This window comes from Camelus ferus, chromosome 6 (assembly GCF_009834535.1).
Source record: "Camelus ferus isolate YT-003-E chromosome 6, BCGSAC_Cfer_1.0, whole genome shotgun sequence".
NCBI lineage: Eukaryota > Metazoa > Chordata > Mammalia > Artiodactyla > Camelidae > Camelus > Camelus ferus.
Window position 1 is genome coordinate 29,384,647 of NC_045701.1, and position 16,529 is coordinate 29,401,175.

At 39.3% G+C, this 16,529-nt stretch overlaps 2 protein-coding genes across 2 annotated transcripts; one reads left to right on the forward strand and one right to left on the reverse strand.

The window, feature by feature from the left end:
* Nucleotides 1-4,744: 4,744 nt before the first annotated feature.
* On the reverse strand, nt 4,745-5,411 carry LOC102508355 (olfactory receptor 4F6). The gene has a single exon (XM_006194853.2). It carries the CDS (start codon nt 5,409-5,411, stop codon nt 4,833-4,835), a length of 579 nt encoding a protein of 192 aa, XP_006194915.2. The 3' UTR covers nt 4,745-4,832.
* Nucleotides 5,412-6,169: 758 nt separating this feature from the next.
* Nucleotides 6,170-16,505, forward strand: LOC102508109 (thymosin beta-4, Y-chromosomal-like). The gene is made up of 2 exons (XM_032482881.1): nt 6,170-6,223; nt 16,326-16,505. Exons 1-2 carry the CDS (start codon nt 6,170-6,172, stop codon nt 16,503-16,505), a joined length of 234 nt encoding a protein of 77 aa, XP_032338772.1.
* Nucleotides 16,506-16,529: the final 24 nt, after the last annotated feature.

Sequence of the window (16,529 nt, forward strand, 5' to 3'; positions counted from 1 at the left end):
GGTTAAAAATTAAGGTTCATTCTTATTCTCCATATTCACAGCCATTCATAGTTATTCTCCTGTTGTGCTCATCATCTCACCACCTACTACCTATTTCTTCCTGCCTCCAGGCCACAGCTTAAAGGAAATATACAAGAAGTGGATTGTTACCTGAGTTTTTCTTGTCACTGAAGTTTATCTGGTTTAGTATCTTCCTCCTGTTGTCAACTTCACCCCATCCTTCCCTTGTATCTGTTCATAGATTATTATCTCAAGCACACAGAATTATATAAAATGTTTCTAAAAATGGAAAAAATAGCTAATTAACTGCACTAGAGGATAGTGACCTAATAATGCTGTAGTGACCTGGAATGGAAAAACTAAATTAGTCAAGGAAATTGTCTTCTAAAAATATATTCATTGTGATCAAGGCAACAAAGAGGAAATGTTGATAATGAGTCACAGGAGGGAGGGATGACACTGGAATATTTAACAAAATCAATGTATGTTATTTTATTTGCCGATTTAAATCCTATCATGATGGATGAAAGATTCCCTGGGTAATCTGATAATACTTTCTCAGATATTCATATGAATAATATGGAATAATCTCATAAATATAGATTTTCTCTATATATCAATAAACTAGGCAAATAAAAGAACAAAGTATAAAAATTAATTTTAAAATAGTTTTTAATTTGACTTTTATAGATAATAAATTTACCACATTGTGATAAGCACTTTGGAGATACAGGCTTTGTCTAACTCATATTTGTTTCTTCCAAAGCAACTTGTATAATTTCCCACAATAAAGGGGGCCTAATATTTATTTGTTGAACTTAACAAAAAAATCCAGTCATTGAAATAATTCCATTGTCCTTCACTGTGCCTGTCATCTAGAGGTACGAATAATATGATTAAGGAGGTTAACTTCAAAATATTAAGAGGCAATAACAGGACTTGTTTGTTTCTGTCTTTTTCAGCCTCACGTGCAGAACACTGGGGTAATCATATTCCTCAGTCCACAGTACACCATCAGCATTGGTTTACAAAGGCCCCACTCTTGCTTTAAACTCCATTGCCAGTCCCAGTCCCTCGGAGGAAACAATTCTAGTGTTTTTAAAATGTATGCCAGTGTTGTATGTGTTATCCAAAAACATGTATATTGTTTTGTATGCATATATACATATTATTGTTATACATAGTATTCCAATTCTTTTTTTCACTTAGCCCATGTTGTTATGTGTATTTCTAGTCTATTAATTCCAAATACATAATAATCCACTGTGCGTATGCACTACTTTTTGTCTGTCTGATCGCCTAATGATGGACGCCCAGATTATCTCCAGGTTTCTCAGGGCCTCTGCATATGATCATACAAGTACTGGATGACCCTGCCTCCAACTTCTCTAACCCCCAACATCTTGATTATGTTAATATTAAGCTGAAATACAGTTGTTTGATAAAACTTGTTAAAATTCTGAATTATGTGTACATTGGTTAGAAAATAGCCATTGTTCCAAATCCTTTGAGTTTCCACCTACCACCTAAGATGTTTCTCCAAAATTCTTTATGAATCAGTTAGTAAAATTTAATGCCTGGAAAAGCAGGAGTCTCCAGGACCCTTTTTCAACTCTGTAGTAAGCATATGTTCCAAGGGGCCAGTGCCTATAGCAACCAGTTATTTAATAGTTTGAATCTTTCCCTGTACTAAAAGCAACACTGAAATGAACACACTAATATGTGTCTCCCTGAAGATGAGCAGTGCCCACCAACAAACCTTTTGATGTAGCAGGAATCATCGACTTTTGAAATAGCAATCTTTATTTTATTAACCACTCTTTTATGGCATAGAAAAAATAATACAAATAAAGCAAATGGCTGATCTAAATTAGTGAGTAAATCCCAGTGCTAGAAATAATATTGGGGAGGGAGGGGAAGAAAATTTTCCTCTCCACTGTCCTGAACCCCAGGAAGGTACAGAGAGCAGTCAATAATTCATTTGTGTTGCTATAGTAACAGTTATGTGTCAAAGATTCATGACAATAGAGTCAAATGCCCACTAAAATAAATGATAAGACAAGAGAGCCTATATAAAATGTTGGGGCTGGCTAAAGTGATTATACTACCGAAGACACCCCAATGAGAACTGCAGAGGCAAACCAAGAGTTGATGGACTGAGGTTCAAGGTAAAGATATTAATTCTGAAGGCATAAGATCAGAAAACTCAAAAAGAGAGGGGTCAAGAGTTCTATGTGGAATAAAAAAAGTAACTGAATCAAAGAAGGAGCAAGAGAAGAGGACCGTGAACAATCATGTACACAACTTGCCTTTATGGTCCAGCCAAGATGGGATGGAACCAAAATAAACTTTTACTTACACCCCCAAAGAAATGTATGTTACATGTGCAAAAATCATAATAAACCATCAAGTCCATAGATAACTTGGGGTAAGGGATTGACTACTAAATTGGAAGAAAGAATGCAAATGGCAGATGTAACATCTAATAGGTCACTTCTCTTTCATTAGGATCTGATAATAAACCAACTGAGCAAGTTTAACATCACTAGTGATAACATGTAAATATTATGTACCCCCTGATATGACGTAATAGGAAGGCTACTTCACCTCTGTGGTATTCTTCACAAAAGATTTCAGACAAACCTAAATTACTGAACATTCTATGAAATACCTGACCAATATACTGCAAAGCTGTCACAGCCATGATGAACAAGGTAAGACTGAGAGATTCACAAAGCAGAGGACACATAATAACTCAACATGGTACCCTAGAATGTACTCTGGAATAGAAAAAAGACCTTAATGAAAAATCTGGTGAAATCTGAATAAAGTCTAGTGTTTAGTTAATAGTAATGCACCAGCATCCATTTCTCAATTTTGAAAAATGTACCATGAAATTGTAGGATAATAACATTAGAGGAACCTTGAAACTGAAACTGGATGAGGGGTATATAAAAACTCTCTGGACTACCTTCGCAACTTCTTTGTAAATCTAAAAGTATTTTAAAACAAAAGCTTTATTTAAAAAAATAGAATCAGAAAAAGAAATGTAAAATGGGCCAAATAGATTTATTAAGAGAAAATCATTCTTAAACAATTGTTGAAACTCTGCTGTTTGACAAATAGATGTTCAAGATACCTGGTGAATAATATAATCGTGCATGCCAGTGAAAAATTAATAGTCTAATGGAGACATGAGATGTAGCAACTGAGGAAACAGGATCTAAAATGACAGAAGACAGCAAAGACCAGGAGTCTGACAACCTAGATTCTTGACTTGGATCTTCCATATACGTTTTAGGATCTTGACCTAATTAGTTAGTTTTCCAGTACCCGAGACTTTCTAAAATAAGGAAACTCTATGAGGTGATGTATAATTTTGTTTAAAATTCAAAAACTGTATTATCCTAAATGAATTTTAATCATTTTCTAAGTAACTGCATGTGCTAAATAAGCTATTCTCTTTCAGTTCTAAGACACCTATCTGCACTCTATATGAGGCTGGAGCCGAGGCTCTGCAAACTGATTTTTTTTTTGCCCGCTCTGCTATGAGAGGGCACTAGAGGGAAATTGAAAGTCTTACTTGTAAGAAAGACTTAATTACTCCTTTGCTGCCTGTGGGCTTCCTTTCTGCTCACTGTGCCTGTGAGCATCAGGCAACCATACTCTTCCCCTCAGTAATCTTGGTGTCTTTCCAAGGCAGCAGCTGTTTTCCAACGTTAGAGGAATTAATCACACCTTCCTCAGGAACACCTGTGTTAGCCAGCAGCGCCCCTTCCTCAGTGGCTGTGCCCCTGTCCCACAGGGCTGTCCTCTAAGCCCAGAGACACTATCACCAGCCAAGCAGCAGCCCCTTGTCAGATACTTGAGTTTCAACTCCACAGGTTCTTCCTCAAAGCTTTTAATAGATTTTGTTTTTAAGCTGTAATAATTCTAATCTCTTCTCTTTATTTCCTATCCCTAGTGAGTGAAAGCTGTTTCCTACCAATGCTATGTCTGTGATATTTTAGAGTTTGTTCTTTTTTTAAAAAACTGGTTAACGACTTTATACTTAGTTACCAATTCTTTATGTCAAACTTTCTCGGTTCAGAAAAACTGGTATGGTTTCTGTCTCCTTACTGGATCCTGAAAAAGTTAGATTAGCAATAGAACAATGAGGGAAGCTAACAGATAATAAGCTGAAAAGCTAGAAAAAAAAAATCAGCTGTATAGGGTGACAAATAAGACTAAATAAAAGTTAATATTTATCTTTAAAGTAAGATAGTCTACTTTACATGGGAAAAATAGACAGTGGACAATAAGCCACTTACTGATTTTCAAAAGAGATTGTTTGACATTTGTATTAACTCTATTTGGCACTATACAGAAGAAAAACAATCGGTGAGATAAGACTAAAGATAACCTTTAGTCTTAAATCTCTTAGATAAGCGGAGTCTGGAGAATCACATCAATTCAATTTGTGGAGGAAGAAAAAGGACACAACATATACAAGTAGGTGCTGACATTCTGGTTAAATTTTACATACCTTACATAGTTCATATTCCTCTGAAATTCTAGGACACTTTGCCTTTTTATATATCCTCAGCATATTTGAGATTTTATTGTAATTCACAAACTGAGTGCATAGTCTCCTCATTGCCACCTTCATCTCTTGATTTCTAAGAGTATAGATGATTGGATTTAGAAAAGGAGTGATAACTACATCAAAGAGGGCAAGAAATTTATCCAGATGTGATGTGGGAAATGGCCACATGTAGAAAAAAATTAATGGCCCAAAGAAAAAAACCACCACAGTGACATGAGCTGACAGAGTGGAGAAGGCCTTGGATATACTACCTGAAGATTTTTTCTCGAACAGTCACCAAAATAGAGATGTAAGAGATGATCAGAATTAAAAAGGAGGCCACGGAAATAAAGCCACTATTGGCAGTAACCATGAATCTCAATATGTAAGTGTCTACACAAGCAAGTTTGATAAATCGAGGAAGGTCACAAAAAAAGCTATCTAATTCATTAGGGCCACAGAAAGGCAAGTCTACAACAAAAGCCAATTGAGTCACTGAGTGAATAAGGCCAATAATCCAGGAAGCGGCTAGAAATAAAATGCACCTTCGTAGGCTCATGATGGTCAGGTAGTGGAGAGGCTTGCATATGGCCACATATCTGTCAAAGGCCATGGCGATGAGCAGCACCATCTCAGTGCCCCCGACTGCGTGGATAAAGAAGATCTGAACTACACAGCCCCCAAAAGAGATGGTTTTGTGTTTTCTTAAAAGATCATAAATCATCTTGGGAGCTGTAGAAGAGCAAAATATTAAGTCGATGATGGAAAGGTTGGCCAACAGGAAGTACATAGGGGACTGTAAGTGAGGGTCAGAGGTCACAGTTAGCACAATGAGGAGGTTTCCCATCAGGCTTGCCACATAGAGCACAGAGGAAAATAGGAAGAGAAGGAGCTGGATCTCCCAGGAACTGGAGAGCCCAAGGAACACAAACTCGGACACCACAGAGCGGTTGGCTCCACCCATTGCCTCTGTCAGCAATGACAAGTCTCAGGTCACCTGAAAGAGGAGAGTAGAGAGAAACTGATTTAGGAGAAATGGCACCTATGTCAATCTTGGGCAATTCAATAGTCATCAGAAAACTAGACAAAGGCTGATGTGTGCCTTTGGAGACCATTCCAGTCACAAAGCAATTCATATTCCTCTGTTGTACATTTCATTGCTAAAATAGGTTGTACAAAATAAGGATCCTTTTATTTATTTGGATGGGTAGTTCTATTGTATTTTTAAGAGTCATTGTTTCATAATCAAATCTCATAAATGACTATAAATTAGATTTTTTTATAGATTATTTAACTACATGAAATAATTAAGTGACAGTGGATTTTATAATTTGGACTCTCTCAGTATATTGATACCATATCTATAATCATATTGGCAAGTTCTTTGAAGATCCTAAGAAGCGATTTTTAAGACCTGAGAAATTTCTCATATCTGTAAATTAGGAAGACAAAAGGAGTTATTTAGAGAAATGAAGGGAAGATAGGAGTTGAGGATGCCAGAGCCTGGTTGTCACCATCCCACAGCAGGAGGATAAGTGCTAGACAAAGTGACACAATTATGGGTTCTGTGGAGGAGATTCTGACCAAGGGTGGAGAGTGGAAAGAATGTGGGACCAGAATGACAGTGATGAGTCATTAACCCCAAGTAGAAGAGAAAGAGTAAGAGTGAAAATATCAGAGGTTCTGTTAATATATATACATATACATATATATATATAAAACACTGAACCTCATTCTGAATTAAATAAATGCATACTAAAATAGCACGACACTAATTTTTTTCTTATCAGATTGGCAGAGATTTAAACATTTGACAAAATTCAGGATTTTAGGGGAAATAGGAAAACAGTCTAACTGGTGGTAGGAAAGTAAACTGATAAAACATTTACCAACTTGACAATATCTTCCAAAATTTTATATGCTCATATACTTTGACTCAGCTATTCTATTTCTAGAAAAAAAAACCTCTGGATAAATGTTTATACGTACATGAATGAAGTGGACAAAGAAAAGACACAGAGATGTTCACAGAAGCATTGTTGCTTACAAGAGCAAGAGCCTGAAAATAACTTAAATGTGTAGAAATAGGGGACTAGTTAAATCATCTCTATTAGGTCCATTCCATGGAATACTGTGTAGCCATTTATAACGCTAAAGTAGACCTAAAAGTGTGAAGGAAGAACTGGGCTGGGCTAACAAGCTAACTCACAAATCTAAGTGTAACAAATGTCAGATTACTGATCTAAGTTCTGCTGGGCTAACTCGTAAATCTAAGTTAATTAGTGTCCGTTTGCTGATTCCCTGTTCATGTTTTCTTTGCTAGCCAGCTGGATTTTCAAAGAGACATATCTGGCCTTGAAATGTTAGTTTGCTGCCTCCCTGCCTCTACTTTTGTGATAATGATGCTGCTAAAGCTGTTCCATGCCTATTGGCCGAATACCCCAAGCTTGTAATTAACCCTATAAAACCTCACTGCGCACGTCTTGGAGGTGCTCAGAGCTTCGGAGCAGAGGCTCCTCTGAGCCCGCCGATGTAATAAATCTGAGTACTCCAACCCTCCAAGTGGTGCTTGTTTCTTGGCTGGCCTGTCATTTCCGTAACAAAAGTACATAGAAGGCTACATAGAAGGAAGAAGGGAGTATCTTGCACTCATCCCATGTGGCTTTAAAAAATTACATAAATTACCTGTAAAATTACATAAATAAAACAATAAATGCATAGAAAATGCTTAGGTTCACACACACACACACACACACACACACACACACACACACACTACAAAAAACCTATTAACTATAATTACCTCTAAGGAGTGGGATTGAGAAAATTATGTAGGAAAAAGGATCTTTCATTTTTTACTTTATGCTCTTACCAACTATCTGAAATTTTTACAGAGGACATATATCAATTTCTCTTTTACAGAAAAGTCATTGTATGTGGATCTGAAAAATTACATAATTTTTATATTTAGAGATTCAAAAGTTCCAAAGATATAATCACAATGTATCTTCAAAATTAAAACACAGATCGAAGCTACTACTGAGACAGTCACTAAATTTGTTACTCCACACCTCCCTCTCTAAGCTCATCTACTTCCTTGTACTTTAAGATCAATTATTTCTTCTTCCCTGGACATACACTCAAATGGTATTTACTCTTTTCTCACACACACACTCAGATATTTTGGCTCATGGCTTCTCTCCACATTCTTCACTCGGATTGCAATGCTCTTGCCTGCACTACAGTCTCTCTAATTCTTCTCATTCTTCAACAACCCACTCCTGAATGAAGTCCTCTTTGGTACTCTTAAACACACTAGGTGAAGACAAGTTTTTCTTACATTGTGGTGACCAAATCAAAAACATTAATAATAATGCTCCATCAGTGTTCTAACAAAGACCACTCCTTAATTCTCTGTTGCTATAAAGTCTTTTAAATAGCTCATTAAAATATCTTTTTAAAGACATTTTCTTGATAATTCATATTCATAAAAAGCAACTCAGCTTTGAATCAATTTGGTTCCTTTCATGGGGATTATAACCAGCAACCTCCTCAATGATACAATTTATCAAGCAGATAATTGAATTTTAAATTACACTCCTGGAAGCTGAAAAGTTACTGTGTCAGTGCTTCCAATTCCCACTCAATCCCAAACACTTCTAAATTTTTATACAAGACCTTATTTTATCTTCCAAAAAAGTATATTTTTTAATGTATTCAACTAGCAAAGATTAAAAAGTTAGATAATTTCTAATGTTGGTAAAAAGTTGGAAAACAGAATCGTACATTCATTGGTGGCAATGCTTCTTACCCAGTCTTCACATTCCATGTATACTGAAAATTTGAGGTCTCTAGGGCCATACTTTGTTTCAGTCTCCACTAAACATCTTCCCTTTAAACAGGGAAGAATAATAGTTTAAATCTGATTTTGTTAGTGAAGACAGAATGAAATTGTCCACTTAACTCACTACTGTGAAAGGAAAACAGGTATTAATTGTGGTGTGAAGGAAAAATTCTGCCAACCATATCAGTAAACAAAGAATGCTGAAGCCATCAAGTCATGAGAGGCTGCTGCCACCCCCTAGTGAAGACAAGCCTGCAGCCCAGCCTCTGCAGCCACTCACAATGGTGCACCCTGAGGGGACTCAGAATAAGAAAGGAGAGGATACTGGCCCTAGATAGCTAGGTGCTTGTCAAAGGAATGAATTCAGTGAGCCCAAATGTTTGCTCCCTCCCATACATAGAAAAGCACTAAATTCTTTAACTTGAGGTGCCCGGTTTTCTTTAGTTAACAAGTAATCTTTTAATGTTCCAACTACCTGGTCTTTGTTGTAAAGCTCCTATATATTCTAGCTCCTCCCCTACCTCTTCGGAGCAGCCTCAGAGCCATCTGAGAGGCTGTCATCCTGGGCTCGAAGGGGTTCGAGTCCTCAGAAATGTCTGCCAAATAAAACATAACTCTCAACTTTTAGGCTTTGCATTTATTTCAGTTGACAGTGACTAGCAACTAAGTTCCAGTACGCCTTTGTAGTGTCCTGAATCCCACGACTTTGTTTAACATAGTGCATTGACCACTGCCCACACTCCAACCACTAAGCATAGAATGTAAGAAATGAGAGATACTTCAGAGATCTTCAGATGACCAGCTGACTCTCCTCTCTGCTCACGCCTGCTCATCCTTGTGCTGGCACACAAATGGGAAATAAATTATAAATAACATGGTCTTACCACAAGTTCAAGCAAGGCTGATGATTCTAGAGTGTGTTTTTAAAGTAGATCAATGTCTGGGGTCATTCAGATAAAAATTTGTAATCCTCTACCTCTTAACCTTATTCTCAAATTACTAGCAAGGTTGAGTTTAAATTAGAATTGCTGGAAAATAATAAAATGCACAGAGAAACATCTCAATTTGATTTTTCTAGATGTTTCTCTACTAGGTGGGCAGAAAGAGTTCTTAGTAGAAAGATTACAGGACGGGCACTGGAGCTGCATGCCCCCAGAATGACTATTTTTACTGCTAATAATGCAGCAAGCCTTGTAGAAGGCTGTTGTTGCTGAAATCCAAATGAAACTTTGCTAGTGACTATAAAATCTTTTTCTTTTAGATTTAGAGGAACCAAAGTACAGAGAGGATTAAGAGCATTGCTGATGCTAAGGAAGAAATTGATGGCAAATCCATAATTAATATGTTTGACCCTCAGCTTCCAGTCAATCCAGGTTATTTCCACTATACCATGCTTCTTTTGCTGTATTGGTCCAACCTTTGCATCTAGTCTATGGCCCAGGAAATCATAATATATCAAAGCTGGTTTCTTTAGCATTGTCCAAAATTCTTCATGATTTACTCCAGTTGGACTCAAATCTTCTGATCCTACTTTATTCTTTACCTGGAGATCAACACTGAAGACATCTGTGCAAATGTCACTAGAATAACCTCTCCAGTATAGGCTATGAAGTCATGATTCCACTCATCCTGCTGTCTTCTATATTTTGGTTATTAGTTTATCTGCTGATTCTTCTGGTTGATTAGATTTCCCTTCTCACTGCTCTGCATGTTCTTACTTGAAGTTCTGATCTGCATCATAGACAATTTCCAACCTTCTAACCTACCTGAACCTATGTTGAAATTATCACATAGTTAGAGGACCACAGAAAGCAGACTTCTTGTCTTTAAAATGTTATTTTCATCTGGCATAAAAAGCCATACATAATATTTCCAAAGCAGGAAAAGCAACTAATTAGCAGCGCTGAAAATTCACTTAAATGCTGCTATAGAGACCTGGGATTGCCGTCCTGAGTATATTTAGCCAAGGGAATTGTTTCCTAGGGCCACAGAAATTTGGCCACAGCAACTAAGGGGAAAAGCTGGTAATGGGTCACTTGAGAAGGAGAAGGAAGGGAGGCTAGGAATATTTTTGTAAAAAATGACAGACTTTTATCTTTTTACCTGCTTGTTTTTCTTATTTGCGAAGGAAGAAAACACATCAGAATGAAAATATATACCTTTAAACAAGTGGAAATAACACATCACCTCCAAAGGAAGGAAGAGAGGGAAAGAAAGAGAAAGACAAACAGGCCTCCAATGTTGCACTAGAATGTGATCTATGTCCCATCAGAAAGGGTAACTAAATTCGAGGTAATAAGATATACAGATGGCTTGTCAACAGACAGGTCTATATTATGTGTATGATGTGGAAAGATGAAAGGGGTGTTATAACAGCAACACTAGGGGATAAACTCAAAATGCTAGTGGAGCTGCGATGAGGCAAATCACTGATAGTTTAATCTCTTACAGATCAGCTTTTCAAAAAATATCAACAGAATGGAAGACCTCCTCTGGTTATATTTTGTATGCAAAAGTATGCAAAGAGTCAGTGAAAGGGACATTTGATGAAATTTAATTTTACAGAGTACTCTCTATCAGTTATCTATTGCTTTATAACAAAGTAGCTTAAATCAATAACATTCTGCTTGCTCATGAATCTGCAATTAGGACTAAGCTCAGCTTGGCAGTTCTGCTGATCTCACCTGGGCTCTACCATGAGGCCATCTATTATATAGCAGCTACATTGGGGTTGAAGGGTTTAGGACAGTCCCATTCACATCTCTGGGGCCTTAATGCTGGCTATTAGCTGGGCCTTTCTCACCAAGGGGTCTTTTATCGTTCGTAGTCTTGCCCAAGCTTCCTTACAAGGTGGTAAGGAATACTACCAGAGGGCAAAGGTAGAATCTGCAAAGCAACCTACACCTAAGCTCTGGTGAGACAGGAAGATGGCAGGGCACAGCCATTCAAGAAATAACACAGCAATTAACACTAGAATGGTGAAAGATTTAACCCCCAGTAGGCCTTGAGGCTCAAGAGGGTGGGAGATTTGACTTCTAGTAGAACTTGAGCTTCATTATACGCCCACTGTAATATATTAACATGGTGAATAACATGCCCACAGGCACCATGGCAGTCCCAAGGCTAGCCACAAAAGGTCAAAGAGTGGGAAATGGCGAACTTCCTGGGAATCCCAGCCCCTTCCCCAGGCTAGATAGACTGGTCTTCCACTTATTGGTATTTGAAGCTGTGAAGGAAAAGCTTGGCTGATCTAACAAGATAACTCACAGGTCTAGGAATGTGAAGGAGAGGCTGGGCTGGGCTAACAAGTCTAAGTATTGGAATACTGATCTGAGTTCTGCTGGACTAACTTGTAAATCTAAGTTAATTAGTGTTGGTTTGCTGTTTATGTTTTTTTGCTAGCCAGCTGGATTTTCAAAGATACATATCTGGCTTTGGAATGTTGGTTTGCTGACTCCCCGCCTCCACTTTTGTGATGATAATGCTGCTAAAGTTGTTCCATGCCTATTGGCCGAATACCCCAAGCTTGTACTTTACCCTATAAAACCTCATGTGCACATCTTGAAGGTGCTCAGAGCTTCGGAGCAGAAGCCCCTCTGAGCCCGCAGGTGTAATACATCTGAGTACTCCAACCCTCCGAGTGGTGCTTGTTTCTTGACTGGCCTGTCATTTCCGTAACAAAGCCACTGAGCTCATAAAAACTGGCAACACGGCTCTTTGCTGCTGCCCCCTCTCCCACTTCAGAGACGGCCTGCACTCTGTCTATGAAGTGTGTACCTACTTTTACTTTAATCTGAGCACCCAACCCCCACACATCATGGTCTTTCTTTTGCCTTTTGATGTCTCTCTAAATAAATTTACCTTTACTCAACTGTGGCTTGCTCTTGAATTCTTTCCTGCACTAAGTCAAGGAACCACACTTGGCGGGGCACATCCCAGGGCCTCAGCTGAAGCCTAGGACACAGCCCTCCTCATGCCCCGCATCTGTTTCTCCTGCGTCACTGGAATTCATGCCACATCATCTCTGCCACATTCCATTGGTCAAAACAAGGCACCAGACCAGGCTGGATTTAAGGAGGGGGAAATAGACTCCACCATTTGGCAGAATGAGGTGGAAAATATTGAATTTATGTTTCTCAATCAACTAGAAACTGCATAACTACCCTCTCTGAGCTGTGTGGATTGACTAAGTCTCAGAAATAAGTTTAATATAGGAACTTGAGATACATCCTATAGGGCTCAAAGGTGCCATTGCTCCAGCTTTTACTAACTCAAAGGAGCATCAGCTCTCTTCCATTCCTGCTTTTGTCTTAGAGTCAACAGATATGTAAAAAGTAATTTTAATTTAAAAAATGTTAAATGAGTTTGTACCCTGAGACTATATATGAGATTCAGTTAAGCTACTGACATAGAGACTTCTGTGTCTAAGGCCAACCAGCCTCCTAATTATCAATTAAAGCAAAGACATAGTCACGTTACTTGATATGAACGGATCCTAGAGGTCCTGTGGGAAAGAAACTTCTCACCAACCACAAATGAGATTGGACATACACAGAACTGTCTGATGAACCTGAGGTGTCCAAAGGAGGGCAGCCTAGTGTTTCTGAGGGAAAGCCATTATGAAAGTGAAAAGTATACAGCAGAGTCGGGCAGACTAAGCAGCAAGACCTGGTGTTAGAGTGGGCGGTAACTCCTGGTACCCAGTGAGGGCGTGCCTGACCGTCTCCTCCTACACCACTCCCAGGCTCCTGCATATCTGTGCTCTCTGGAAATAACAGGGCCACAACACTGATACAGGAAAAATGGGGAGTGCAAGAGGATGGCCATGTCCTAGGTCCCAAGGGAGTCTCTGCGATGTGCCCCATCAAGTGAGGGTCCTTGGCTTCCTGCAGGGAAGAATTCAAGAGCTGAGCCATAGCAGAGTGAAAGCAGATTTACTCAGAGAGATGCACACTCCACAGACTGAGTGTACACCACCTCCGAAGGCCAGAGAGGCCACGAGGCATGCAGATGGGTGTTTAAAGTAAAAGTAGATACACACTACATAGGCAGAGTGTGGTCTGTCTCACTTATAAGGGAGACCAGCCATGAGGTGTGGGGATTGTTAATTTTTATGGGATTGGTAACTTTATATGCTAACAAATTGGAGAATTATTCCAACTACTTTGGGGAAGGGGTTAGGATTCCCAGGAATTAGGCCATCATCCACTTTTTGACTTGTAATGGTCAGCTCTCGAAACTGTCATGGCACCTGTGGGAGTGCCATTTAGCAGCTATTGTATTTCAATGACCTACATGGAAGCTCAAGGTCTAATGGGAGTTGAATTTTCCACCATCTTGGTGCTAATTGCTGTGTCGTTCTTTTAACGGTTGTGCCCTGCCCCCTTCCCTCCTGTCTCAATACAAGGAAAGACCTGTGCAGCTAGAGTCCAAATCTCTTCTGTGGGAATCCCAGAAGAGGCTGTGAGAAGCATAAAGCAAGCAAAGGGCCACAGTCTAGAGAAGGCCACAGGGTTTCAGGCAGTGCTACGTGGGCAACTCAGGGATCAGCGGTTTTGATAAAGGTGGGCAATGGCTCAAGGAGATAGCCATGTGCCACAGACTGGCCTCTGTCCTTGAAGTAGAAGAATGGCTACAGCACGGCCATCAGAACAAATGGCCATGAAACGATATCTCATATAATAGGTCTACACCTATTATATGAGAATCTTTACTCATATAGAGAGTACTTGGGGAAGAAAACCCAGGAAAAGGTTAAATTTCTGCTTCTCAAGCAAGTCAGATAAATTAGACTTGGAATGTTGTGGTAAGTGTTTGTGAAACTGAGCGGGACCCTGTGGAGCCCTCCTGGGTACAAATCCTATCTGGGTCTCCGGTTTCTTATTTGTAGGAAACAGGCTTCAACCTCCTATATCTTCCCTGAGTACCAAGGGGCAGATTCAGACTGTTGTCAATCAGGGAAGTAAAGGAATGCAGAAACAAAGGAGGAGCAATTAAGAAACAATAGTGCTGCGATTAAAGCCTGGTCCTGGTTTTTCCTCAAGAAATATACATAACAATATCTTTGACTTCTTTTGCAGGAGCTAAGGCTCCCACCCAGGTAGAGGATGGTAACTTCAGACTGAGCACAAGATTCCTGGAACAGGCCTTGTTACTTCATCACCAAATAATTAGAAGGTCCCACACCCTGCAGCTCTCACCCCAAATTTTGCCTATAAAAATTTCTCCTTGAAAACCATCAGAGAGTTCAGGGTTTTAGGGCATGTGCCATGAGTTATCCTTGCTTGGGTCTGCCATAAACCTCATGCTGCTCCAAGCTCTGATGTTTCGGTTTGTTTGGCTTCACAGTGTACTGGGGACCAGGAACTTGTGTTGGGTAACTTTTGTACTCAGGAGATCCCACAGCCTGGTGTGTTGCTTGTCTTATTTTTACTTTTTAAACTTGATTCCTCTATCTGCTTATTAAATAGTGTGTGATGCATTTATTAAACTATTTAAAGGTCAGACAAATATTTTACTTACCCTAAATAATATTCTAATTCTTTGCCAATCAAAAGATGGTCAAAGCTTAGGTTTATAAAACACATGAATCAAAGCAGAGAATGCTTTCCCCACAAAACCCTTCATTTACAGCTGAAAATATACGTGGCCATCATTCATATAAATGTTCATGATAAAGTGGGAGGAAAGGGGGCAGGGCACAATCACTGAAGGAATGACACAGCAATTGAGGACAGGACAAACTGGTTAGAATCAACACGTGGAAGACTCAACTTCCAATAGACCTTGGGCCTCAGGCACACCCACAGGTGCCATGATAGTTCCTAGGGTGACTATAAAAGGTCAAAAAGTAGGCTGCGAGGGTGTTTCCTGGAAATCCTCGCCCTTTTCCCCAAAGTAGTTGGAATAATCCTGCCACTCGTTAGCATATGAAATTACCAAGCCCATAAAACCTAACAACTCTGCACCTCTTGGTCTCTCTCTCTCTTGTCTTCTGAAACAGCCTGCTCTCTGTCTGTGGAGTGTGTATATACTTTTATTTAAACTAAACACCCCACACCTCTCAGCTTCTCTCCCTCTCACTTTTCTGCAATCCCATGTTGTGCTTACGGAGAGTGTATCTCCTAAGCTGTTTCCTTTCTGAGTTAGATAGACCCCACTCTCTGTGAAGTGTGGATCTCTCTAAATAAACTTGCTTTCACTTTACGATGACTTGCTCTTGAATTCCTTCCTGCGTGAGGCAAGAATCTATTCGCCTGCAACAATTGAGAAGGATACCAATATCTGCCCATTTTAGATTCTGTATGTTACACCTAGTAGTGTCTTATACAGCAGAGATGTACAATTATTGTTTGCTATTACATATGGCATCTATGATTATTAATTGTGGCCATAAGAAGTCAGTGGGGCTTAAGGAAAAAGCCCATTTTCTAATTAGTTCCTATTGCCCGTTGGTTCACTTAATAAGTGAACATTGTTATAATCAAAGCAAATTCACAGTAACTTTGTCTTTTCCTCCAAAATACATCCCGAATTTAACAACAATTAAGCATCTGCACTGCTATCACCTTAGGCAAAGACACTGTTGACTTGCCCCTGGGCAACGCAACAGCCTTCTACTCGTTTCCTTTTTCCTGCTCTCACCTCCTTAAATCTATTCCCCAGGCAGAAGTCAGAATATTTCTAGGTTGAAAGTAATATCTCCAGTGAAAAAAGCATAAACATGAGACAGGGAGGGGAAAAAGAGAAGGCTGAAGACTAAACAAGGACCAGATGATGAAGGGCCTCTTAGCCATGCTTATGAGTTTAAACTTCCTCTCGAGGGCAATGGGAGGCACTGAAGGCTAGAGCAGCCAGTGGGGTGATAAAATCTTCACTTTAGAAAGAATACATGACTTGATGGAGGCAACTGGGTAGACTGAACTCCACTGGCTCACACCTCCTTCTGCTTTCTTTGCAACTCTGTCTGACAAACTCCATATGGCTGAGATGGAGAAATCCAATATGTCAAAACTGAAGAAGTCAGAAATGCAAGAGAAAAATCTGCTTTCTTCAAAAGAAATGACTGAACAGGGGAAGCAAGTAGGTGACTCATGATGAGACCTGTGCTGCCAATTAAAA

Excerpts from the sequence above, each read along its gene's own strand:
- LOC102508355 (XM_006194853.2), bottom strand. The coding sequence starts at position 5,411 with ATGGGAAACCTCCTCATTGTGCTAACTGTGACCTCTGACCCTCACTTA.
- LOC102508109 (XM_032482881.1), top strand. The coding sequence starts at position 6,170 with ATGTGGGACCAGAATGACAGTGATGAGTCATTAACCCCAAGTAGAAGA. Across the intron at positions 6,224-16,325 it reads CCCCAAGTAGAAGAGAAAGA|ACTGAACTCCACTGGCTCAC; the intron begins GTAAGAGTGAAA and ends GCAACTGGGTAG.